General features: G+C 41.9%; 1 protein-coding gene across 7 annotated transcripts in view; it reads left to right on the top strand.

Annotated features, from left to right (window-relative positions):
* si:dkey-237h12.3 (teneurin-3) overlaps positions 1–27,301 on the top strand; it is a 165,081-nt gene that overhangs the window by 90,653 nt on the left and 47,127 nt on the right. For 4 of the 7 annotated variants that reach the window (XM_058649260.1, XM_058649255.1, XM_058649253.1 and 1 more), the window contains 12 exons: positions 81–291; positions 1,319–1,420; positions 2,223–2,417; positions 3,500–3,700; positions 8,864–9,049; positions 11,731–11,751; positions 12,266–12,289; positions 13,379–13,525; positions 15,829–16,045; positions 22,663–22,782; positions 24,918–25,179; positions 26,869–27,136. In XM_058649260.1, the coding sequence (XP_058505243.1) occupies positions 81–291; positions 1,319–1,420; positions 2,223–2,417; positions 3,500–3,700; positions 8,864–9,049; positions 11,731–11,751; positions 12,266–12,289; positions 13,379–13,525; positions 15,829–16,045; positions 22,663–22,782; positions 24,918–25,179; positions 26,869–27,136 (1,954 nt within the window). The remainder of the gene's footprint in view (positions 1–80; positions 292–1,318; positions 1,421–2,222; positions 2,418–3,499; positions 3,701–8,863; positions 9,050–11,730; positions 11,752–12,265; positions 12,290–13,378; positions 13,526–15,828; positions 16,046–22,662; positions 22,783–24,917; positions 25,180–26,868; positions 27,137–27,301) is intronic. The other 3 variants (XM_058649258.1, XM_058649257.1, XM_058649256.1) reach the window with 2 other exon arrangements.

The following is a 27,301-nucleotide window of genomic DNA, read 5'->3' as shown; positions in this document are numbered from 1 at the left end:
CTGTGTGATTTAATCACACCCACGTTCAAATAAAGCGTCGTCTACATCTGCTGGAATCTCCTCTGGTGTTGTTTTCACAGTACGACTTTGTGGAGCTGTTGGACGGCAGCCGACTCATCGCCAAGGAGCACAGGAGTCTGACCGAACCGGAGACGAGAGCGCGGCTGGATCATCCAGTCACCGTCCACCAAGCCGGATTCATCCAGTACCTGGATTCGGGCGTGTGGCACCTGGCTTTTTATAACGACGGGCGCAGCGTGGAGGCGGTGTCCTATAACACCATCATACAAGGTACGGGCACACTATGTGATGACACAATTTCAGTTTGATTTGAATCAGCTGTGCCTGAGTGACCAAACAGTGAGGTTGCCTCACAAAGAAGCTGAGCTTTTTCAAAGTTGGAGACCTCCCTCCCCCACCAGGAGGCAGATGTAGTTTTTCCATTGGAGGGCTGGGGATTATTGTGACCATACACAGCATTGATCCTTCCCTTTTTTTTTTTACCAGCCTCTTCAATGTTCTGAAGTCTGTGAAATCTCCTTGTGGGTTTTTGAGGTAGCAGAATCACTAAGGTTTTTCTGTTTCCTTCGGGGAGCGCCATTGATCCGCCTCTACAAATATGAAGGTATCGATGTGTGGAGGTCAAAATTGCCTGGGTCCAACTCTGGCTCAATGAACATCCAATGCAAGCCTGAGCAATAACAAAAAGGAAAGTTTGCCCTCAAAGTGCTGATCAAAGAAAGGGCCCCCCCCCCCAGTCTTTTGAGGATGCCCTTTATGAGCAATGGTCTGTTGAATGGACACAAGTTCTATGTGTAGGATATGTCAGATTAACTTCAACTCTGAGAGGATTTTGGCTGTAAACACTTGGGAGATTGCGAGGCTTGTGTGGGCATGATCAGTCATTCAAGGGGTTGTGGACGGTGGGGGGGGGGGTTCGTGTCAAGGAAATGGAATTATTTGGTGTAATATAAAATGTCTGAGTGGGTTTTGCTTAACATGGCTGAGACGGATAGAGTCAGGCACCATCATACATGTTATGGAAGCTTAGACCTTAGTGCGACGTGGACATGCCGCGTCTGATGCGTGTATTACAGACAGGCAATTCATGGAGGAAGCTGAGATTCATCATGCAGGGGGAGAGAAGAAGAAGAAAAGTTTGTATCCTAGTTCTCTCGCAGAATTTCTGTAACTTTACGGTTGTCAAATGTTCCGTTAAGTAAGGACTTTTCTGATTTGGTGTAAAAGTGATGATGATCTGATGGGTTATTAATAGCTGGAGTCTCATAATCCCCCCCCCCCCCTCCCGTCTTCTCAGAATCTGTCATGGAGTGCACTCACAACTGTTACGGAAATGGAGAGTGTGTCGCGGGATCCTGTCACTGCTTCCCAGGATTCATCGGGCCATACTGTTCCAGAGGTGTGTATTATGTTTGTATAATAACTCTTATTCTGTATGTTCAGCGTGCGATGTTAAAGGTTTGGTTGGTTGGTTGGTTTAAACATTTCCCCTGACAAGTTAATTATCTCTATACCTAGTTTCAAGTCTTCTTCAATAGCACACAATGCACATTTTGTGAATTATGTCCTGGGAAAATAGAAGATAAAACATGGCACATAATGTAGTTACCAGTGTGATTGACAGCTGGTATTGACCAATAAAAGCTTGGTTGGAAAAAAAAGAATATGGCATCAACAGAACTGCGAACATCCAAAAGATCTCAAGGCAGTCGGCCCTGAAATACCACAGTTTTGTCTGAGCAGCAGTTGTGTCCAGCATAGTTCACACCTTTTCTTTTACAAAAGACTGTTATTACAATTTTTCTGTGTCAATATCTTTGTCTCGCCCCTGAAAGTTCAGTATGTGCTATGTACAAAAAAAATGCTCTTGCTTTGTCTCACTTCTCTTTTTTTGGTTGAAAGAACTTTAAATAAAAGAAAAAGAGAGTGAGAAATGGGTGAAACCTGCCAAATGGGTTGTTGCTTTCAAAATGTGTTGAGAAGCAAAAGAAGAAATTCCTTTTAAGAATTAATCTCCATTATACTGTTATGTCAAGTGTGGGTGAGCAGGCATTTTAAAACTAATCCAGTCAACGCAGCTGAGAGAACGCGGTTGCCACCTTCACACATGTAATTTGCCATGAAAGCAAAGCGCGGACATTCCCAAGGGTTTAATTATTTAAACAGCTACGTTTGACCTCTGTAAACTTGCCTTTCCTCAGCCTCCTGTCCAGTGCTTTGCAGCGGTAATGGCCAGTACACCAGGGGGCGCTGTCAGTGCTACAGTGGCTGGAAGGGCACCGAGTGTGACGTCCCCGCCTCCCAGTGTATCGATCCACAGTGCGGGGGACATGGACTCTGTGTAGCGGGCAACTGTGTGTGCAACACTGGCCACAAAGGAACCAACTGTGAACAAGGTAAAGAGGGGGGAAAAAAAGTTTCTTCCCCTCGGATTTGAGGCAATAAGATGCAACATAGTTGTGTGTGAATCTCGGGGGGGAGGCGACACAGTCCATTGGTGAAGCAATTGGTGTTTTCAACTCCATTGAGCAGATAATGCTTTGGATGTTGTTATTGATGCCATGTGTATCAATTAACTCCCTCTTGGTGTTTAGGCCACATGAGGATGCAAAGTGGAACAGATTGTTCAGTGCCCATTGATGCAGTCACCTCCACAGTTGAAGACACCTGTTAAAATCAATTCATCAGTGACATCTGTTCCTCCGTTTATTGAGGAAAGGGCCCCGCTTCCTCTTCCTCTCTCTCGTCCCCCTCCTCCACTTTCACTTCAGTGCATTTAAATGTATCGATTCCCATGCAGGCAAAAAAGCAATTATCCGCTCAGATTTACATGTGCGGGGTCGGTGACCTCACATGTAAGAGGATATCGAGTCCGTCGGTGAACGTATCACAGGTATTTCTTTTCACACAGACGGAGGAAACATGGGTGGAGGGTGAATTTGTTGTTTCGCTCTTCCATGTAACCGCTCGGATGAGACAAATTGTTTCGTGTCAATAATCAATATCTGTGTCCGGGCACGTATGGAAATGCGCACGGCGATCGAATCCAGAGAAAACACAATTGTCCCTTGTTAGTAATGGGCAGATTATATTGGTCATAATTGCCAATTATGAACCCAGTTCATTTGTTGATCTGTAAATTGTTAATAGTAATTGATTATATCTGTCTAGACACTAATTGTACTGCTTTTTCTGGAGCCAGTAATGGGGTACAATTATGCTTTCAGTGTATTGGTGGTACACTATAATGTGCTGTAGAGGAGATGGTTGAACATAGGGTAGAAAATTACTACCATCCGCCACTGATCACTGTGAAATTGCCAGCCATCGTCTGGCACTGGAGCACTTCCTCTCCAGAAGTGATTTTTTGGCTCCTAACTGAGTTGAAACAGCCAGAGTGAATAAGGAGGTTTGATATCCTGTTTGAAAGTGGTAAAAGTTGACATCGCTGTCGCGCTCGCTTTTGTTTGCTCCTCAGTGGACTGCATGGACCCGGCATGCTCCGGGCACGGCGCCTGTCACCACGGTGAGTGTCACTGTAACCCAGGCTGGGGCGGGATCAACTGCGAGATCCTGAAGAGCACTTGTCCCGAGCAGTGCTCCAGTCACGGCACATTCAGCACCGACTCTGGAACCTGCGTCTGCGAGGCCAACTGGACGGGAGCCGACTGCTCCATAGGTAAGAACGTCACTCACTTCCTTTTCATCACTGGAAGCAGTCGAGAACTGATGACTTTATTTGCTTGATTCATTAAATACAAAAATAAATGGTTTGTTTTGTAAAAACAACATTTACGTATAAATTGAATCAATCAAATAAGAGAAAGAGAACTTCAAATTCCTGAAAGAAATCACCTTTGGCTTGTTAACTCCAAAAACTAGATTAATCAACTGAATTAGTGTTTGGCTCTAATATGATTACAAGTATCCTGATTTGTTCTTGTTGATTTAACAGGGTGAAAAGGGAAAATCACACATTACACAGTGGCTATATGAGAATTAAAAGAACACATTAAGCAATTTAGAGCTGTAATTTTTGACAATCCATTTGTTTATTTTTTCATTGACTGCTGCTATTAAGGGAGCTGTGCTGTTTGTTCTGCGCTAAATCATTTCAAACAATGTCGTCAGTTTTATAATGTGAAGTTTGAGTTTCTCCAAATTTCACACATGGAATTTCTCATTCATTACAAAGCCAAGGGAACATCTGCACTTCTTTTCCTCTTTAATGGTTTGCACATGCAGTCATGTTCGTGAAATATAAAGTTTCCACCGCCGCTAAATTATCACAATATTAGAATTTGTAACAAAGCTCTGACTAATACAGATGTTTAAATGTGTGATTTTCAGCGTGTGCAGGTGCGACCGAAGCAAAGCAGATAATTTGCGATGTCTTGGTGTTTTCATAGTCGTGCGCATGATGATGAATGAGAGCCTGACTTCTCTTGCTAATGAGCTGCGTACCGCATGTTACACGAGTGTCAGCACTGTGCCTCGTGAATGCAAGGTTACACGTCTCCCACATCACAATTACAGAAGACAAAGCATTTCCACAAACGCAGAAGGTACAATGGGCCAGAAAGTATTCTTATTGTAATCTTAATAAGCACATTTTTGGAGCACTTAAATAAAAACTGTCACCTCTTAAGCAATTTGCTTCACACGTCCTGATGAGAGCACAGAGATCAAAGGTGTCGTGTTCTTTTTCCCCCCAAGTAGGAGGAAAGTAAGTAATGTGAGCCGATGCCAGGAAATAAAACGAAAAACAGAAGCTTTCACATGTGAGGAGACAGATGTTGACATCTGATAGCCAGCAGTCACTCGTGCCCAGGGAGTGATGTTGAACTAAATAAAAGACAGTCTGGTTTTCAGCTGTACCCACTTCATGTATCATTTTCTTTTATTTTTTTTCCCTTTTTATGAGCTAAATATTTACTAGAGGAGATAAATTAGAGAAGAAAGTACCCGGCAAAGCCCAAACCAAAGAGAGGATGATCCTCAACTTTTCCTTTTAAGAATCACCTAAGGAGTTGCAGTAAACAGGATCAATGTAAAAAAAAAATGTTTGTTTAGTCTCATCGCTAGCTCATTAAAGGTTCAGTTAGGAAGGTTTATTTGCAGAAAATGAATAAACAGTTGGTAATCACTTTTAAATAAAGATCTTAGCCTTAGAATAAGCCCCTTTTTTTATTTTCCTTTAAAAATAAACATTTCAACAGCAGCTTAAACATAAAAACTAGCCATATTTTGTATTTTAAAGCCCACTGCACACACAAAGAAGAATAATGATGAGCTTCCAACACTTTAGCCCCTTTTCCACTACGACCCGGTTATTTTCCATTAGCGATAGTACCTGGTAACTGTGAGTGATGTCATCAGACTGCCGGCCACTGATTGGTCAGAGAGTGCAGTCACAGGAAGAGGCATGAGTCCGATGTGCGACACAAGAATCAAGCCGAACAATGCCGAACTGTAGATCAGTTAAAAAGACTTCACAATCCTAAAAATCGGGGTTAATCTCCAACAACTACCAATGAAATGACTAAAATCTCCTTATTTAACAGCGGAGTCTGGTGTAGTTAGCAACAGCAACCGGCGTGCCGCATCACACGCCCTGTCGTTGTATTTCAGTTCAGTGAACGTGTCAGACGAAGTACAGAGCAACTCTTTTTTTAATTTACTGATTCTAGTGATTCAGTTACACTGAAAACAACTGATTTACACGTCACTAGTCACTCGTTTGTGTGTGTGTGTGTAAAACAAAGTCACGGCAGTTTCGCGCACCGAGCCGAGGCGAGTCGAGTCGAGGTGAGCTGGGAACGTATTGTGGAAACACGGCATTTGTTGCAATCTGCAGTCTCACCATTAGTGAGACTGTAGATTCATCCCCCCCCCCCCCCGTGACCCTCACTCATACGGAGGATAAAGCTGTTAGATGACGATGAGAACGAACTAAATGTGACTTTTGATTTGTCTGGAGTCTGAAACCTAAAGAGCAAACGTGCCTTGGCTTCGTTGTGTTTTTTTAAAAATGAATAAAATCAAACTGTGAGTGTGATCGCACCCAGAGAGCTTTGCAATCAACACTTGTAGCATGTGTTGGTTTGAGGAAGAGAATATGTTCACGACAATGACTTAACTCCTCATGTGATGTTGCACCTTGATGACACAACCTTTAAAATTAGACATTTGTTAATATATCTTTTCTAAATAAGCGACCGTATATGTGTATATTTAGAAGAGGAGATAGAAGAACACGCTCCCAGGTTCTGGCAGAAGAGTCTCTTCATCTGTTGCCTGCTTTGTATTCGACACGAGTAGATGACATGTTGGTTCAAAGGCCGACCCCTCCCATCTGTTATCTGTAGCTTTTATTTATGCACCGTTTTCCTCCTCACGCTATAGATTCATTGTGCATGAGAAACACTAGTTGAGTCCAACATTTTAAAAGCAATAGTTGCAGTTTGTTTCCGTCAGTTTAAAGGCTGTGGAATATATTTCTTGGCTGGAATTCAATTGAAAAATTAAAGCATAAGGAGGCTGGAAGGTATTTTTTTTTTGATAGATGCGAGTGCAGACCTTTCAAAACAGCATGTTTGGTCGGAACCCAGGAAGAAAGAATGATTGTTTGGGTTGTTTTTGTGTGTGTTGTTTGTTGCATCTCACATTTTTCTTCTTTTTAGAGGGAGGCAATTTGTTATTCAGTCAAAGCTTTTTTTTAAATTCCAGACACAGTGCCCTCACTCAGCAAGACATCTCAAGCCTGTCAATAGCACAACTGATGAAGGCCAGCCTTGATGCATTCCAAAAGTTGGGGAGTTTACCCACCTGGGCAGTTGGAGGTTTCCTTCTTAATTAATGTTGTGCTTCTTCTCCAATTAAATAAACTTTAATTAACAAGCGCATAGCATGGATCGACCGCCCACAACCCCTATCCAGCTCAAGTCAGGGGCATGTTAAAGGCAGATAAACACTTTTGCACTAATGAAAAATTGATTGCATAGATTCTATGGGAAGGAGGTAACCCTTTGGAATCTAATGACTCCCCTCCAGAGGCTTGCTTAATATTCTACAGTGTCGGCTTGACTTAATCAGAACCATCCAAGGTCTCTCAATCGAAGAAAAACTCTCTTCAGAGAGCTGGAAATGGACAGCGAATAGAACCTCGATAAAAGAAAGGACCGTGAGTAAAGCAGTGGTTTGAGGACTGGCTTTAAAAAAAATAAAAACATTAGTTTAAGCCATGGCAGAATCCTGTCTCCTGGCTAATCTGGGTTTCCTGTGGGCTACACCAAGTTTTTTAAAAGAGCCCCAAACTTTTCAGTAAAATAATAAAAATAATAATAATAATTTGCAGCATCTTGTCACGTAACATCTGAGGACAGCAGCACAGTCGATGTGCTTTCCTGCAGCAGCACACTGACTGCTATTGTCACAGTGGAAAGCTTTGTGGCTCCTCTGTTCAGAGGCTTTGAGAGAAGCTCTCGGTTCCAGTAAATGAACATTTCTTATTCTCACACAAGAGCAGCCCCAGCTTGTTGAGCGACAGTTTTAGCCCAGCACAGGCTGATTTACTTACCACCCATGGTTTCAATCATCCATGCTCCCCCCCCCCCATCCATTTTTTTTTTTTTGAAGATAACACAGATTCACAGCTGCTCTGTACTTGATGAAAACATGTCGATCCGACATCTCTCTGAGTCCAGATATATGAGAACTTGCTCAAATCCTCAACCCCTCGCCTCGGCATGCCCGGCACTCTAAGCTTCCAGGATGTGTTAGATATAAAAAAAAAATATGAAGTTTTCAGATGACAGTAATTGCAGCGGCTTGTTATTCTTCGGCATTAACTTTAATTTTGTTTCCTTTTTTACGGCCTCTACACTCGTGAGAAAATAAACTGACCTTTGACATTATGATCTAAAAAACATTAGTTAAAGTGCATGCAGAAGAAAAATGACACATCTCGCTTGTGTTATTTGTTTGTTCGTAGTACATTTGCAGTACGTGCTGTGTCGTGTGAAGATTCAGAGGCTGAAATGTTAGTTTCAAAGAAAATAAAAGCAAAAAGTGAAGTTGTTGCTGATGAATTTTGGTTTGAAACAGATGTAAAGTCAAACAGATGTCTTCCATCTGCCTTCGTAAAAGCACACATCGGTGAGCACAGGTTTTTTGTTTGATGCCGTTTTATATCCTCGACATGCATCCCAACACATGTTCCTTTAAACTGTCTTTTACAGATTTAATATCAAGCACTTTATTATTATTGTTATAACCCATAAAATCGATGCCACTATATATCATGATTATGTGATACTTTTTTAGAGGAAGTTATTGCATTCCTATTTTCTTCTATTTGCATTGTTTTTGGGTCAAAGTGGCAGCCCATTGAACATTAATTGGGAATTCAGTTTCAGTTTTGTGTGTCAGCCGCGTCCCAGTCGACACTTATTTATAACAAGAATTGTGATACAAGAAAAAAACCGCTGAGAGGAGATAAATCTGTGAATGCATGAGGTTTTCTATGTGAAAATGATGCCACACAAAGGTTGTTTTTAATAGATTCTGATGAAATATTATCATATAATGCAACTGTATCCTTAAAAATGACTGGCTAACGGGAACGAAAACATGTTTGGTTCACAATTAAACACAGTGACCTACTTTAACAGAGGCAACCAGAGCATGTTTCTTTCTTGAGTGGGAAATGCAGCTTTTGCAAAAACACAAAGATAAACCAGAAGGAGAAGAGGGCTTTTCACAAAATCAGAAGCTTCATGTCTCCATGGATTTTCTTCTTTTTTTTCTTCTTCTTCTTCTTCCTCGTCTTCTTCTGCAACAGAGGTGTGTGTGGTGGACTGTGGTCCCCACGGCTCATGCATCAGCGGCATGTGTCAGTGTGAGGAAGGCTGGACAGGACCAGAATGTGAGCAGAGGGACTGTCACCCACGCTGCATCGACCACGGAATCTGCCGAGAGGGCAAGTGTGACTGTCACCAAGGCTGGACGGGTGAACACTGCACCATCGGTGAGCCACTGTGACACACGCGCACACACACACAAACATGACAAGAGAGCACAGATGACAGGAAATGATTGCATGGACAGGCTTAAAATGTGACTTTTGGAAAGTGAATGTCAGGAGTTTGCAAACTGATGTTTCTTGAGATCAAATACTGAGTCCAGCGTCGTCATGCTTTGATGTTTTTTGTTTTTTTGTTGAAGTGAATCATTTCCCTTCAGTGATTAAATTTTTTCTCCAGATTTGACCTCCAGCTTGAGCAGATGCAACATTCAAACCCGAAAATGATATTTCACTTAATTGAATTTTGAATATAATGAATCATAACATTTTTAAAGAGACTATGAAACATAATTATGTGTGTGTGTAATATGTAACATTTTCTTCATAAAAAAGTGACACTAATGTTATATATAGTTTATTTTTTGTTTGCCATAACACTTCCAACATTCTTTAAATCTATTGGAATTTTTATTTTTTCATCATTTTGTTTTCCTATTTTATTTTGTGTATTTCTCTTTTGTATATTTTTGTACAAAACGATCACAACTGCTCGCTATTTTCTGCACGTTCTGCTTTCACAGAAAGCTCCAGAGCACAGGGGGAATCAAGTAAGACAAAAAAGGAAGCATTACCCATGATCCCACGCTGCTTCCCATTATCATAGAACTAAGTATTTTATGACAAGTGTTTAGATTAAGAGACTTCTGGCATTCTGTGCATTTAAATTTGCACTTGCAAGGGGAATATTTTTAAATTGTTTTACATGTAAAGTCTTTGATCATGATTCCTACATCACCAGCCATGATTTATATTACTTATAGTTATTTTTGTGAGCAAATACTCTTAGAAGTCCACCTTCACTTGGAAGCTTTTTGTGGGCAAGAGCTCCGCAGCATGTGCAAATGTTCAAATTAAATAGATCTGGGAGTATAGTATTCAATTCGGTCAATGGGGGTCAGCTGAATGAAAATTAATTTGCTATGAAAATGCTGTCAATTAACATTTAAAAGCATCTTTTAAGTGAAAAGAAGAGAGACAAGGTGAAATATCCTTGGTTTTGGGGTGGCCAGCCTTCAGTGTTTCTATGCTCTATTCAAAACTCCCGTCCTTTATGCAACACCTCACAGCAATTTTATAATTTCTCTATCATCCATTTAGATATTCAACCTTTTAGAATGCTGGAGTGATGCCTCTATATGAGCAAGTCAAGGGCAGGTACATAGGGAGCTGAAAAGCCACGGTTCGGTTATCTTTTTTTTTTCTAGTGGAATGGGAGCTCTTCACCTGGCATTAATGAGGATAATGAGTTCTGAGATGTCACTTACCGTTGACCTCTAACTCAAACCCCTCAACACTTTGCCCCCCCCTGTCAAAGGTCCTGCAGTTAAACCCTGACACGCCGCGTCCAACAGCATTTCTCCAAGTGTCATCTCCAAACCGCTCAATGACGACTTATTCTCGGAGAAAACGAAGATGTCACACTCTGCAAAACTATTGCACAGCAATTATGCAGTTACAAGTTCTCTCATCAGCGGCCGTGGATCTGTCACTGAGGGCGAGACAATGTTGGGAGCGAGGGTGTCGACGGCGGGGGGTCACGTTCCCGATCATATTAACCTTCTCCTTCTCTTGGCAGGCTGTGCAAAGATCAGTTTCTCCTCTTCTTCTCCTCCTCCTCCTCCAGGCTCCTGTGACGTAAAGTAACTCCTTGCTGTGGAGGCAGCAGAGATGAATAGGCGATGCGTTACCTTCTCCCCGAGAAGAGGGAGCGTCTTTTGTCCTTCAAACCCTGAATAACTGCCATTTGCACAAAGCGCCTTTTAATCACATTACATGGCCAAAGCTTGAATGGAGCACTTCCTTGGCCTTTCTTTTGTCACACGCATCAAGATCCTGTTTTATATGCAAGTCTTAACCCATTGTCCCTGCTTTCTCAGCACTGCTATTTACCACTAAGGTGTTTTTGATTCGTTTTAGTGCGCCGCTGCTTCACCGCCGCGCAGTTGTTGAAGTCACTGGAGTGGAGACGACAGCAAAATTGAAAATAAAACAAAAAGGGGAAGACGAAGGAGAAGAAAAGAGAGAGAGGGAGAGAACTTTAACATTCTGCTTTGTGATGCGTTCGTATTAGAGTGAGGGTGAGACAACATACCTCCTGACAGTTAGACAGTAAAATGTTTGGAAGAAGGCGTCGCATGAAAGTGGCTCATATAGTTTTTGTTTTTTTTAAAAAGAGCCTTTTAGCACTCAGACGTGTTCTCTCTGCATTAGCCTGACTCGCTTTGGCAAACCAAGCAGATGGAGAGAGTGTTAACAGTGAATATTTTACAAAGCTCAAGATGCTGGATTTATTTATTTATTAATTTACTTCCTATGGAGATAACTGTAATCACCATCCAGGAGGAAAAGAAAAAAACCCAGATGATGCTTTATTATTCTGATTAATCACTTGCTGCTTTAATTAACATCCGCACTCGTTTCTTTCCTCCCCAAACTGTGAATCTAATCTCTTCAATCTTTTTCCCTTATTTTTTGTCTGTCTTTCTTTGTCAAAATCGACTTTCTACTTGTACTTTCTCGTTTGCATTTCTCCACCTAACCCTCTTTTTCTCTATTTTATGTCTGTATTCCTGTCTGCCCACCTATCCGTCTCTCTCCGACTTCCTCTCGGCTTACATGTATAGCCCTGGATTCCAGAGTATCAGGTAAAAAAAACAAGAAAAAAACACCTCCCACTTTGCTCGATTATTTATACGCTTCATACAAGATGTTTCCTATTTTTTTATTATTTTTATTATTAACACTTTTAATTTTGCTTTAAAATGTTGACTTTGTTTTTTTTAACAATGAACAGATAATGGGCTAGCGTGCAGCTTTCCTTAAAGTCAGTCATATCCTGTCACTCATGCTTAGGGTTAGCAATTCGGCTCAAGTCGCCATAACGCCTGTGATTTGCATACACGGCTGAGAGATTGAAATTAGGGCAGGAACTAAAACGTGGGCAAAGGCAAACAGTAATTTTATTTTTGGGGGGACAGCTTCCTGCTCAGCTTCTTTTTCCCTCAGATATAAACAAGTTTGGCAGGTGCATCAACTTTTCTGTGCTTCCCTGCAACTTACAATAAAGTAAATGTGTTTGTCAGTCTTAGGTCTCTGCCAACACAGAGATAAGTAATTTTTCTTTTCCAAATGTTTCCCTCTTCCTCGGTCGTGTAATAGGAGCAGTCAAGATAGGATATAAAGGTAAACTGAACCACTACCACCACCACCACCCCCCCTCCTCCCAGGGAGATTGTCACAAACAATCCCTCCCTTTTCTTTGTCTTCCCTAGCACGGCGTTTATACACCTGTTCTATGTCCGAGTCGATCATAATGTTCCTGCTGTGATCCCGCTCCCCCACCGATATGTCCCCTCATCTCCTGTCCGTCTTAACCAGACTCCACGGTCTCCTCCACCCTCACCCTTAACTCCCCCTTCCCCGTTTGTCTTAATTAAATGTGTCTGCCAGATTAAACGCCCCAAAACTGGTGTGGTTTAGTCATTTCTCAGCTCCCCTGTCTTCACCCTCCACTAGCAGGAATGCGATCTGGCAGCAAGTGCTCTGTTTTCTGTAAATGTAGAGATTCTTGATCCTCCCTCCTCTTCCCACACTTCTCCCCCTATTTACATATACTGTACACTCCTCTGTTCCCCCTTTGATGTTGCTGTTACTTCACATGAGTGTTTTCCAACATCTGCAGTGGGCTGTACTCCTACTTTTTCGTTATTTACAGGCAAGACATGATTAAAAAGGCAGCCACTGATTTGCACCCTCTTTGAGCTCACAGAAATGTTGTTCTTCTCAGTCTGAAAACATTGTCGTGAATTTGACCACAAGGCAGCAGCTTAATTCAAAAATTACAAGCAAACTTAAAAAGAATGACTCAAACTTTGATTTGCACATCAAAAATAAAAACCCCGAGTTGCCACGAGGGTTTGACTCAGCATGCATATTTGGTTTTCTTCCATTGGCCTATTAATTTCTCATGAACAGCGCAGCAGGTTTTCCTCATTTTCTGTTATCTTTTTTGACTCATTTCACTTTTCAGTGTAGCCAAACGTGCTCCTGAAACTCATGTGAAACGACTGTATCTCCTCACGCCTTCCTCCACATCACCAGTCCTGTCAGAGATGTATCGTTCTCTATGTTCACTCAGTACTGTCTTTTTATCACTTTTGCCCCCTCCCTCCCTCGCTCTTGTCTTCTCCCCCACCCCCGTCCACTCTCTGCTCCTCATTATCCGGCTCTTAATTTGTGCGGCTGTTTGACTCGTTTGTCATGTGTTGACAGACGGCTGCCCCGGACTGTGCAACAACAACGGGAGGTGCGTCCTGGATCAGAATGTGTGGCACTGCATCTGCCAGTCAGGCTGGCGAGGGCTGGGATGCGATGTCGCGACAGAAACGCTCTGCTCAGACGGCAAAGATAACGAGGGAGGTAAGAAGGAATGAAAAGCCCTTTTACAAATCGTCTTTTAGCGCCACAGTGAAACTTTGTGTGTGTTTGGCTTTGATGTGGCTCCTCAGTGGCGGTGCAAACAAACAAAACAAATCAATCATACATAAAACATCAGTGGGAAGAATATGCAGATGTTTCAGGAGAACAGATTGTTAAACACTTGTGCGTTTAATATAAACCAAACAAGTGCAAAACCCCCATTTCCATAAAAGTTGGGACTGAAAATACAGTAAAAAAAAAATCTGTTACATTTACTGTAAGAAGTAAACTTTAAAAAAGAAAATCATGTGTTATGACACACTCAAAAAGGAGTTCTGGAAGGTTCCATAATTAGCATCTTAACTAGTGACAGGTGAGGGTATTAAGGGAGGATCCACAAGCAAGAATGAGTTGGTGCCAAATTGCTTTGTACCAAACCTGGTTTGGTTTAACCCTTCTGTTACCATCCTGTCGCCGGCAAAAGGATTTGGCATGCATACTTCTCATTCGACTGTTAGTGATCCATCCATCCCTCCATTTTCTACCACTTTATCCTCCACAGGAGGGTTACAAAGGTGCTGTACCAATCTCAGCTGACATAGGGTCGAAAGGCGGGGGTCACACCCTGGACAGTTTGCCAGTTCATCGCAGGGATAGAGACAAACAACCATTCGCTCTCACACCTGTGGTCAATTTAGAGTGTCCAATTTACCTGAACCCCATATTGCATGTTTTTGGACTGTGGGAGGAAGCCGGAGAACCCGGAGAAAACTCAAAAACTGGACTGGCGATCTGGCCGGGGTGTGACCCCCGCCTGTCGCCCTATGTCAGCTGAGATTGGCACAGCATGCCCTCACCGTGACCGGTAACCGGTAGAAGATGGATGGATGGATAACAACCGTCCAATCACAGACGAGATTAACCAGCACTCCAGGCGTCCTGATAATCATGATGGTCAAGAGGGTTAACCCTGTAAAGCCTGACACTTGAAAAAATTATGTTTATTAAAAAAATTGCCATATAATTTTGTTTATGAGATATTTTGTGTTTATCATTTGACACGTTGGGCGTTTTTGGCAACGTTTTGCTCACAACAATGTTCATTTTAATAATAAAAAAAAGTGTTAAATATATTTTCATTTTTTAAAGGGAAATAATTGATCATAAGATATTTTGATAAGATATAGGTCTCAGAAACCCATGTAGCAAATATGATTCAAACGGTTTTATAGGGTTAAAGAATTCAAAATGACATCGTAAACTTTGCTGTTTTAAAGTGACACTGAAAGAGTGATTAGGACCAAATACACTCGGCAGCAGTGTGAAATTAAACTATTTAAGTTTCCAATTTTCATTTTTTAACACTTGTTCAGAGTGTAATTGGTCCTTGATTTGTGTTAAATGGACTGGTGAAGTATTACTTAAACACTGCAAAATTAAAGTCAGGGTAAATCTCAGCGTGTAAAGGCCAAGGATTGGCTGCTGAATGTGTGTGAACGGCAAGAATTTGGCAAACAATCGCACCTACAAAGCTGCGAGAATCAACATCTACAATTAAAATTATAAAAAGGTGATGTGGTGAAGAATTGTTCAGTGAAAGTGAAGTGTGTTGTTTCTCAATTTAATCACGTTTAACAAATACAACAACATTAAAAGAGTGAAAATCTTTTCTCTGACCTTTCTTTGGCCTGTTTAAACAAATGTTTTTATCTTTCTTTCTTTTCTTTTTTTTTTTAAATAAGCCAATCTTAATGGAAATTGAGTTTTTTAAACATGAGAGTGTGTATAACTATACCACAAAATATATTTTTTTGTTTCGTAGATCCTCAGTCTGACAAACTAAACATTTGGAGTTTCATATTAGGTGTCATCAGGCCCAGTGGTTAAGAACCTCCCTGTGTGTGCAGGTTTTCTCCGGGTTCTCCAGTTTCTTCCCAGAGCCCCAAAACACGCAGAGGTTAAATGGACACTATAAATTGACTGCCTCTCGCCCTATGTCAGCTGGGATTGGCTCCAGCAGCCCCCGCGACGCTCGTGTGGAGAATAAAGCAGTAGACGATATCATGTGACATCGCTTTTCAATCGACAACACTTCCTATGTGAGCTCGGGATCTCTGCGGCCTCGTCAATGAACTGAAGTTCTTGTTAGGAGTCACACCTGTGTGCATAGAGTAATGGAGTTGCTCACCCATCTCCGCTGACACATTTTAACACATCCAGGTCAACACAGCTTCCCCTCCCTGTCTCCACTGACCACCTCACCACCTCACCTCACCCCCCCCTGCCTTCCTCTTGTTCTCCAGATGGACTCGTCGATTGCATGGATCCAGACTGCTGCACTCAAATGTCCTGCCAGGGTCAGACCTACTGTCGCGGCTCACCTGACCCCACTGCCATCGCAGGCCAGGGCCAGAGTTCGGCCGCCCAGCTCACGTCCAAGAGCTTTTATGACCGTGTCAGTTTTTTGATTGGTCCCAGCGGCAGTCACGTGATACCCTGGGATAATCCGTTCAACAGCAGGTAAGCAGCCTAATGAAACGCCGACAGCTCTTTAAACATTTGGATCACGTCGACGTGTTTGCTGTCTCATTACCAGTTGGGGGAGAGGCACCTTTGTTTGTGCAGCTACTTTGACAGTCTCACATCTCTTTGTCTTTGCAGTAACACTGGCAAGTGGGTTTAAAAAAACTCACTCACTCACTCACTGCTGCAAGCTTTTTTATTATTATTATTATTGTTGTTGTTGTTGTTGTTGTTTCCTCTGCAGTGGAAACAGCTGGAGCCCATAGGCATTATGTTTTCAGATTGTCTGTCTGCCCTACTCTTGTCAACAGAGTATTTCACAAACACCCCAAGGGAATCCTTTCAAAATTTGGTGGAAACTTTTCCTTGGCCTTCAGGAGGAATTGATTGGATTGTGGTGGTCAAAGGTCGAGTCGTCTTTCTTGTGGCCTCTTTAACGTGACATCTCAAATTGGCTTTGACTGGAATCCTCTACGTTTGGCTCCAACCTTTAATTGGACTCTAACTGAAAGTGATGAGCTTTTCGTGATCAAACGTCCAAAAAAACATGATGTTTTTATTTACACTATTTGCCGGGAAGCCCTTGAGATAATGTGATTATGTCCTGCAGTATCTATCACTTTGAGTCAGAGATGGCTTGATTCATAATTGGTGAAAAACCAAGGTCACTGTGCACGTGTTCTGCCTCATTGATCCAGAATCCTTGAGCAGATTTCCTTAAATTTGACAGAATCTCTCACTTGCATTAAAGATGATCTGATAACAACATGGTGGTTAAAAATCACAGTGACCTCATTATGACAAAATAGACTTAATATCTTTGTATTATCTAACAGAGCAGTCTCTTTCATTTATGACAGTTCAACAAAAGTCAACACAAACCGAGTCACACAAAATGTGAGTCTGAAAGATGACATTAACAATAAATTAAACACTTAAGCAGACGCAGACGCATTAAATGCTAATCCGCCCAGAAAATTTAACCAAGACTCTTTAACTGTGAATCATGTTTTTTTTATTATTGTTTAATTTACAACAATCGCTTCACGTTGGTGGCGAAAGCTGGGATTAACAATATTCTACCCTTTGTACTGTAGCTCTATGCTGGCCGTCTAAAGGCATTATGGGATGTGTGATTCTGCTACTAAAATGAATTTCAGGGGGGAGATTGAAGTTAATATAATTCACTCACGGTGGCAGCATATACTGTACATCTGGACCAAATTTGGTGTCAATCATCAAGAGGCTGTTGAGACGTTTCCCTCAAAACCCACAAGAAAAGTCAAACCTTGTAGTTTAAAGGGGAACAATGAACGTCAGTGTAATTTATTGACAGGCTGTTGGGATATTTCAGTCGGGAACAGTGGTGGTAGATCAACCCGACACACTGACAGTGTCAAAAATCTCTTACACCTGTTTAAATTACCATTTTAAGGGACACAGTACAAGTAGAGTTTGAAGTGTGTACCACGCCCGGGGCAGCGTCCTTTCTTCACAGCCTACAAAACGACCAAAACTACACCTTAAATGCACTCGCACCACGTTATTGTGTTACTGAAATGTTCCTTTTGTCGCCGTCTTCTACATGCGGCTCCACAAACATTAGATTCTCGTGAAGATAATTTCACCCAGTGACGGACGACGTGCAAACTAATACGACGATATTTTCACACAAGTGCACCGTTCACATTTTGTTCAGAATCACAAGCAGGTTTGCTCTGTGACTGATGGAGAGGAAAAATGATTGCCAACTGTGTGCAGAAGGCTTTGGGAATATTTTTTCCTCCAATAGTTTAAAGTAATCCTTATGTAAATAGCATGCTTTACTGGAAATATAGAATGAGGCAATTCCTCCCCCCCCCAAGCCAGGTTCTCGGTAATCCCCGTCCTCATTGTCTTCAGCTTACTGTCGATTTCATGTCTGGCACAGGCATTAGCTGCCTTGTTCAAAAATATTCATTTGCTTTTTAAACTATTCCTGTAGATTTGTAGTTTGCTTGTTAAAACATTTTGGTCCCCGTGTTTTTTAAAGCTCTGCAAACATCGTGCAGAACTAAAATGTGGAGGAAAAAAATTAACATCTCATCGGCACAAACGTGCATGGAACTGTTTTTGTTTTTCTTCCTTTTTTTGCCAGAATAAACGACATAATGAAGAAGCATTCAGGAGTGGAGACCCGTATTCTTTTCAAACGTTCATTTGAGAGTATAAGGTGAATAATTTATGACAGCCTTTGCTTTGCAGAGTATACATTATAAAGAAAAAGTCTTTGAAGCGCTGGAACTATGCCAGCAGAGCATCAAGACTTCCAACAGCAGCGGTGACTGTTATGCCTCGTTGTTGAGTGTCTGATGTCTAACGGTGCAGAGATGGGAAACACTTAGAGGTCATTCCTCTCCTTCTGTTTCTAAGAAGACAATGTGTGTGTGGATGTGTGAGAGATAGAGAGAGAGAGAGCGCCAGGAAAAAGCCAGCCTATTTTAGCATGTGGTCAGATTTCAGAACTCGGCCATACACTTGTCCCTCGAACCGTGTGGAGAATAAAACATGTGTTGTGGTTTACAGCTCCTCTCGTCTGCCACCTCCCACCGTATCGCATGTCCCCAACACGAGTCTCCCATCGGGGGTTTTCAGACGGTGTTTTTTCATGTTTCTGCCCCCGAAACAACGACAGGAAAGAATGCAGGATCCGTATGATTAATTTCTGGGTCTGGGCAGGTGCTTTGACTCGCCGTTTCTGCTTCCTGTTGCATGTGTCTGCCTCTCAAAAGATTAATAGAGACGCTCGGAAGAGAAGAGGAGAACGGTGGAACCTTCACCAGAGCGTCTTAAGTGGCCTTGTACCCTGAGCTGGTACATTATGGATGGAAGATGAGATGGTTTTTCCCGGCGCGGAGTGCGAGGGAAACGAGCGGCGCTGAAGGTGTTGATCATCCTTGTCTCGTATATTACGAAACAACGCAGAGATTAAAATAAAATTGGCAAAATGAGACATGTTTTTACCAAGCGGTGACGAGACGCAGAGGTGACACAACTTTTGTAGTGTGTGGTTTAAAAGTGCGCGATGATTAAATGGCGATGAAGTAATTTTGCTTTTACTTTGCTTTCAAACAAAGGGCTGCCAATGACCTCACACTTATGAATTCTGAAAGGAAAAAAAAGCACTGTTGGGTATGTTTTACCTTAAGGGCCAGCAGTCATGTTGAATAATCGCAGCTGATATCTGAGGCTTTAATCATGTATGAACCCCCTTTCATGTCTGTGATTTATGAAGCAAAAGCTGTCAGAGAAAATACAGCTTTTTAGGTGGAAGCAGTGGAAAGAAGGGGAGGGGGATGCTGGAGGTGGAGAGGCTTTTGACCAGAAGCAAATCCATTTGGCAGAATGAGAAGTCTGGGTGGGTGGGTGGGGAAACGTGAATGAGTAATGCTTTGCAATGCTGAAGTGTAGCATAGAGGATCCCTTAAGTGAAGTATTTAACCTGCTTCCACCGGTTGTGGTGGCACTGCTCTTAGGGCAGTCGTAAGAGGTGAGTTATGTTAGTAAAACAAGGTCAAATATATCAACTTTTTAACATTTATTGTGCTCAGTGTTGAATAAGTTACTGTTCGTGTTATTACTCATGATTTAGCATCGAAATGAGTATCTTTTTGGGACTGAATCCAGTCAGATTGCAGAAGTGCAAACATGGCAGCCTCTCAAAGCAAATAAATTAGTTTCTACCAACTGTCACTGTTTTTCCTTAAAGGACAAAAAACAAATAATGATCCAGTGATGCTCTGTTACTTTGCTCAGGGATGGTAATGTTATTACTGTTGGGTAAAATGTAAACAGGGGTGTCAAACTCAAAATGTCCTGGAGGCCAATGAGCAACACAATATTCCATTTGTGATGATATTTCACAGATTTATAACTAAAGTTTACAGTAAACAGTAAATTTTACATACAAATGTACAAACATTTAATTAAAATGTAAATTTTATTGTCACAATTATCATTTTAATGGCAGTGTAACCACGTCTAGGCCATGCAGAAGCCGGCCATGCCTGATATATACACTTCACAATAAAAACATATATTTGATAAAAAATAAAACGTAAAATGATGTAAACAAGGTGGACAACTGTAATTAAAACACTAATCAAGCATATGTAGCGTTCAATGTAATACATAATGTCTTATGATTAATATAATAAAAAATATAGCTCACAAACATAATTAGTATTACATTCCTGGCAGCTGTGCCTCAGCCACACAGGCTGTGTTTAAAGGAAGAGGCGGTCGCGAGCCATGTTTTCATTATACTATGATATTAAGAGGCCTGTGGGCCTTGAGTTTGACACCTCTGCCCTATCACGTTACTGGGTGAAGTAACAAACTAATATAATGTTGTATTCTTGACTACACCCTTTCAAACGGATGTGGCACTTTTGTTCCTGCCTGTTTTGAACGTTCCTTCGACGACAGTCTGCCTCCAGCGTTGCACTCAAACGTCGGCCGCCGAGCTCTGCAAACTTCCTCGCGTCAACGGGACATTTGTAACCCGAGCTTGTCCTCGCTCAATTCCTGATGTTGATGTATTATCTTTCTTCACTGGTTTCTACAACAGATATTTATCAAACTGCTGAGCTCGAGACTGGATGATGACACTGAGAAAAGGCTGAAAGTTAAAGCACTTGTAATGAATAATCGTCGTCATCATAACACCTGCATGACAACCTCTCAAAAATTCAACTTAGGGGGAGAAATGTCTTACTTCAGCGAGGTCAGAATGATGATGCTGTGAATATTTCACTCATTAACCTGATTCGATTATGCTTACTGCTGAATATATTGTGCACTTCATTTACCAAAATGACTTTACTCAGCAAACTGTGTGTGTGTGTTCTAATGTGAGTGACTTTGTGAGGGCCAAAAAGTGTCGAAACCACGTGGAATGAGGACATTTTGGGAAAGGGAGGACATTTTGGGCTGGACCTCATGTTCTGTCACTCCTGAGTGTGACAGAACATGAGAGTTAGGGTTAGAGTGAAGGGAAAGGGAATGAACTATGTCTGATTTGCATCTTGAAGCTAATCAGGAAGTATAAGTTTTAGGTTTTTGAATGAATATCTTATTGCGATTATTTTTGACAGGAATTGCGATTGCGATATGATTCGCGATATCAGAATGATCCGAATGATTTTTTTACGTCATTATTCTCAACATTATTTAAAATAATTACTGTGCGATATTTGTGCAGACCTGTGAGAAACAAAGATGTCCTCTTCAGTCTGTAGAATAAGATGTGCATAGATCTATAATTATATTTTGACTCATATTATGGCTTTAAAACAGATTGTGCCTCTTGCGATTTTTAAATTGCATTTCGATAAAATTTCAATTAATATTATTGTTCAGCCTTAATAAGAATGTGCTGGAAAACCACCACTGGTAACTCTGCTTGTTGTAAAAAGAACTGCATTTGAATGGAAGTCGTCGTCACTTCATTTACAGTATACAGTGTCACTGAATAGAATCTTCCTGAGGAGTTTTGTTTCTTCCATAGAACGTGATGTCAATTTTCTACATTTTGAAAATGGGCGATAAAGCGATAAACCACTGTATACAGCTGTACAGCTTTGGTTAAATCTTGAGGATTTAAAAAGGGAATTTAGATTCTTTCTAAAGGCGTCACGGTTGGTTGCCACTTTGTGTGTAACCTCTTTCACACTGAAATCAGCAGGTATAGCAGAGGAAAAGATGACTCCACCATTCCCTAAGCGGTTGGTCTGCATTTGTCTGTTTGTTTGTTTTCTTTCTTTTGAATGTGATGTCACAAAGTGCATCAGACACTTTTGAGGAAGAGGGAAACAACAACAACAACAACAACAACAACATGTAGCTCAGTGTCATGGTGGATATTCTTTTGTATTCCAGTTCTCTCTTCCAGTTGAAATAAAAAATATTGGATGCTGCCATAAGATTACAAACCATTACAAACATGCATAGCGTTTTACCTGCTAATGAGTAGTATATGACAAGATGACATCATGGTGTTGTGCCATAAGTGATGCTGCCAAGATGATGAAGAAATCGGTGTGTTCAACACGGTCTTGTATATTTAAAATCGGCTGCATACGCTGTGTGTTTTTATACTCGCAGCTTTCAAGTGTCTGGCCTCACAAATTGAAAATGCCCCAGCAGCCATACACACTTCTCATGTGAAATCTCATGTTTACATAACAGTTTTTTAATAGAACTAGGATGCGGGCAAGAAAAAAGAAGTTGCATTCACGTCTTGGCACTTGTGCGATATAAATGGTGCAATACATGTGCAAGATTATTCAATCCTTCATGTCTCGAAAAACCTCATCTCTCTGAATTACTGGCTTTTAACAGCGATAACAGATGCAGGGAGTTGCTCTGCGAGGTGGCATTTTCATGAATAACAGCCCCCCCCCTCCCGACATGTGTGTGCGTCTGTAATGGTCAATAAATCATACCTCCCTGCTCCCGCCGCTGGCAGAGGAATGGCTGTTGTTAGCAGCGTCCATGCCTTGGCCTCCTGCTCGCCGGTGCCGGCTGGCGTTGTTTGTTTACTCAGCCCTTTCTGTGTTTGTTTGCCCACACAGCCTGGCATCAGTCATCCGGGGTCAGGTCCTCACGGGAGATGGGACGCCACTGATTGGAGTCAACGTGTCGTTCCTGCACTACCCGCAGTACGGCTACACCGTCACTCGGCAAGACGGCATGTAAGCGAGCCTCCACGTGCACACATCTGCATCCACCAACATTCATGTCCAAATCAACACAAGCAGCCTTCTATCCCTCGAGGGTGGGGTGGGGGGGGGGGTGTTCAACCTCTGCCCTTGCAGCGTTATATATATTTATTTATCGCATGTAATGCACTGCTGTCTCGTGAGTGGGATGGAACAATATTATAGAGGAGAAAAAAGAAAGTATGTCCAGTAAAGGGGAGAGTCGTGCTGGCTGCTCTCCAAAAAAACATTCAGAGCAAATCGAAACAGCAGCACATTTTACCCTGGAACAATTCCTCATGCAAATGTCACAGTGGTGGAGGCCATTTTGAACCAGGCTGTTTAAAATGCATTGAATCAGCGAGGGTAGAATCAATCTGCCCGCAGTGTAGTAAAACACGGGATTACTGTCTGACCTTCTCGTGCTATTACCACAGACAGGTCCTTAATAATGGGAGTGGAAACACATACAAGGCAAACGTATGTCACATATTTTACTGGAGATATTCACTTCAGGCCCCGTCAGCGTCAGATGTTTTGCCCGAGATTGTAAAAGCACGTTTAGATTCCGTCGCGCACAGAGGTCACGTTCATGCGCTGATGGAGGAGAAGGAAGAAAAGGCTTGTGAGTGGCAGAGGAAATGCTCAGCTGTTGTTACGAGGCGCAATCCTTCGGTGCGGAGAAAGCCGCGGATTAGCTGATTTCCTCAGATATTCTGCCCTGTAACTCTTCTGAGGAGAAATGTGATAAATGGTCAAGGATAATCACACTTGGTTCAGCCAACAGATCTGCTCAGAGTGCTCAGCGAGAGAAAGGGGGGAGGTGGGCAGCATCAAAGCCGAGGCCTCTTGCAGCTGTGATCTCCCCACTGCCCAAAGTGGAGGGAGCTTGAGAAAGGAAGCTGTTTTAGGTCAGCTGCACAGCTTGTGTGTGTTTGTGTGAGTGTGTGTGTCATTCGGGGTGCATGTGTGAGAAAGCCTTCATATCAGTTGGGGTGTGAGTGTGTGTGTGTGTGTGTGTGTGTGTGTTATCGCTGCAGTGTCACCGCCACACAGATGCTTTACCCCCTGGGTAGTGGAGCCCGCCGAATATATAGAGCAGCACTTCAAAGACTCGCCCTTCATTTCCAAGCCAGTAACTTTTCCCTGAGTAACGTTGTACTAATTAAAACCATTTCACCAGAGAAATCTCCCAAGATTCAAGACCCTGAACCAAATTCCAGCCAGAAAGTGTCTCCTTAATGCCATGCCTGGTCGAACAAAAGGCATAAATTGGCCTCAGTGAATGACAATAATATACGGAGGGAAAGCACTTGAAAAGTTCTGTTTTCAATCGGCAAAAAAAAAGAAAAGAAACTCTACTTGAAATAAATACTTACACTGCTGCTTTGCTCTTTAAGTGAAATTAATAGAAAAAAACATTAATAATTGTAATAATCATAACAGTGGAGGCTCTGGAACAGCTTAGTTAAATGTAATAATAACATATTACACGAGTTAATTGCAGAGATCTTGAAATGTGACAGCCTTGTTTAAGCTAAGTCCTGCGGGGGCAAAGAAGCAGAAGTACAACTTTCAAACAAACCCTCGCCAGAGTTCACTAATCATCTCCCCGAATTAACTTTGACCCACTTTTTCTTGCCGTAGTTCTGTGTGCAGCCACGTTCATTTCCTTTTTGCAAATGTATAATTCCCAGCCTTTTGGGTGAGGTTGTGAACAAATTGCTCATACATTTGAATACACTGGATTTAGTGCAGTGATGTTCCCTGATCTGAATTTTCTGTAAATTGTCATTTGCGCTGCAATTAATGATCATTTTCATAATCAATCAATCTGTCGATTATTTAATTGGATTATTGTTTGTTTTGTAAAATGTCAGAAAATCTTGAAAAACTTTGATCTTGAATGATTTCTGACCAGAAAATATTCACATTTAAGAAGCTGAAAATTCAGAGAGCTTTTATCAAAATGGAATAATTTAGTAATCTATTGATAATTAATTCAATAAGCTCTGCAGCCATAAAAAGCTTCTGTAGACTCAAATCAAGCTAATAAATAAACAGTTTATTTAATACTTCTGTTCGTTTTTCTTCATTCACATTGTTTCTCCGTGTCGTGACACTCAAAGGTTTGACCTCTTGGCCAATGGCGGCGCTTCTCTGACGCTGAGTTATGAGCGCGCCCCGTTCCCCACGCTGTACCGCACCGTGTGGCTGCCCTGGAACGTCTTCCACGTGATGGACACGGTTGTGATGAAGCGGGAAGAGAACGAGATCCCCAGCTGCTACCTGACCGGCTTGCTCAGACCCAACCCCATTATTGTGGCCACGCCCCTCTCCACGTTGTACAAGACCTCCCCCGAGGACAGTCCCATCATCCCTGAAACGCAGGTGAGAGCACAGTGGGGGGGTGGATAAAAAAACAACAAAACACAGGTGACACAGGGACACCACACATATGGCCTTTGTAGTCAATTCTAGATTTCTCCTTTTGAGTGATTTACTTAAATAATTCAACCAGCGTTTGATCCCAACATTTGAAACTGCACTGTCAAAAAAATAAAAATAAATATATGAATAAAGAATAACGATAATGCTGTTATCTTCCTTTTACCATGGCTTCTCTCTCTTTGTTTGCCTTTGAGCTGTGATTGAATTCAGGCATCTCCCCAAATACTAAGCCGAAAATTGTCTCACAGCAACACAGATAAATTCTGAGGACACATCACATTGAGGTTACATGCCCCAGGATTTGGTTTGTATCCATTTGGCTCAAGTCATGTGAATGTGCAACTTTTGATTAAACGGAACAGTTTAAAACTAATAAAAAAAAAGGAAGAAACAGACTCAAATAACAAAACATGGTGTAGTTTTGTTTGTTTGTTTGTTACTTCAATTTGCATGTAGTTAATGTAGTTTGTGGTCTAACAGCAGGACTGTTGAGGAGACAGGTGAGGAGGTGACACAGGACACTTGCTCATTCACTTATTGTTGATCCACTGGAGTTTAGGGCTGAACAATTTGTGGAAAATATCACATTTCACATTCAAACTCAAGTCTCCGTTCAATACTCACAATGTCAATAGATTTAAAACAAGCAAAGTCGATTACTGTATGAATTACTTTGTATTTACTGAAACAATTCTTACAAAAGCTGTCACTGTGTTAAAGGACCATTGTCTAAAATATAGATGAATTTGTTTTATGCAGAAATTGAAGATAAAATAGCTCGACTTGTTTTTTGTAATACATGGACAAGCACTTCATTGTATAAAGCAGGAGCCAGGTCAGCTGTATGGAAGCCACCGTTTTGGACCACCATGATTTTACAGTAGCTCAGTTGCTAACTGAAAGCTAATAATTACATTGAAAAAGTCAACGCCACTCACTTGTGGCACAATATCTAATCAACGGCAGCCTTCGGGATTTGCTAACTGTGTGTTTTCACGTTACAATTTAGATTTGTAAAATGATTAATAATTGCTATGTCCTACCGGAATTTCTCCTGCCACGCTCTCACACGATCTCACTCAGACATGAGCTGGATATTTTACCACAGAAGGACTTCTGTGTGTGTGTGTGTGACATTTTCGGAGAATCCCTGGTGTTCGGTGCAACGTCTGAAAGCAGCTTGTGTGGGTTTTCTGTGGGGGATTTTTCATCCACCACATTGTAAAGACATGCTGTTGTGGGGCGAGGTTAACAGGAGACTCTCAGGTGCCTGTAGCTGTGGATGTGGATGTGGATGTGGATAGAGTGTGAATGCATGTTTTTTTTTTTGCCCTGTGATACCATTGGGATTGGCTCCAGCTTGACCTTATAGATAATGGATGCATGACTCTATAGAATATAGAGCAGCCTATATGTCTCCATGCATAAATACAAAATGAAGTTTCTGTTACATGACAGTATTGAATTCTCGTGCGGGATCGGACGTTATCCGATGCATCGCTTCAATATTTTACACAAGTCATACTCCACATTAAATACCGGGAAAAGTCGTGCTGTTCCTGTTACTTGAGTGTGTACTTCACACTGTGTGTACTTGGCACCAGACTGACTGCTAATTAAAATCATCAGGTCCTTCATGAGCAAGTGGCCATACCAGGCAGTGACCTCAACCTGGTCTACCTGAGCTCCAGGGCAGCTGGCTACAAGCCCATCCTCAAGGTGCTCCTGACCCCGGACCGTCTGCCCTTCGGCCTGATGAAGGTGCACCTGATGGTGGCCGTCATGGGCCGTCAGTTCCAGAAGTCTTTCCCTGCTTTCCCTGACCTCTCCTACACCTTCATCTGGGATAAAACAGACGCCTACAACCAGAAGGTCTTTGGCCTGGCAGAGGCGATGGGTGAGTTTCCCACTGTGAGGCGCCGACTTAAGACGATGCATAAGCATATGTACTTCACAGGATACTTGCACTACCTTCAGGCAATGAACCTGGGCTGAACTTTAGAAGATTGATTTTATATTTTTTGATTTTAGCCGAGGATTATTTAGTCTGGGACTTTTTATT

Source organism: Solea solea, chromosome 14 (genome assembly GCF_958295425.1).
Source record: "Solea solea chromosome 14, fSolSol10.1, whole genome shotgun sequence".
Taxonomy (NCBI): domain Eukaryota; kingdom Metazoa; phylum Chordata; class Actinopteri; order Pleuronectiformes; family Soleidae; genus Solea; species Solea solea.
This window is presented reverse-complemented; position numbering and strand designations above follow the sequence as displayed.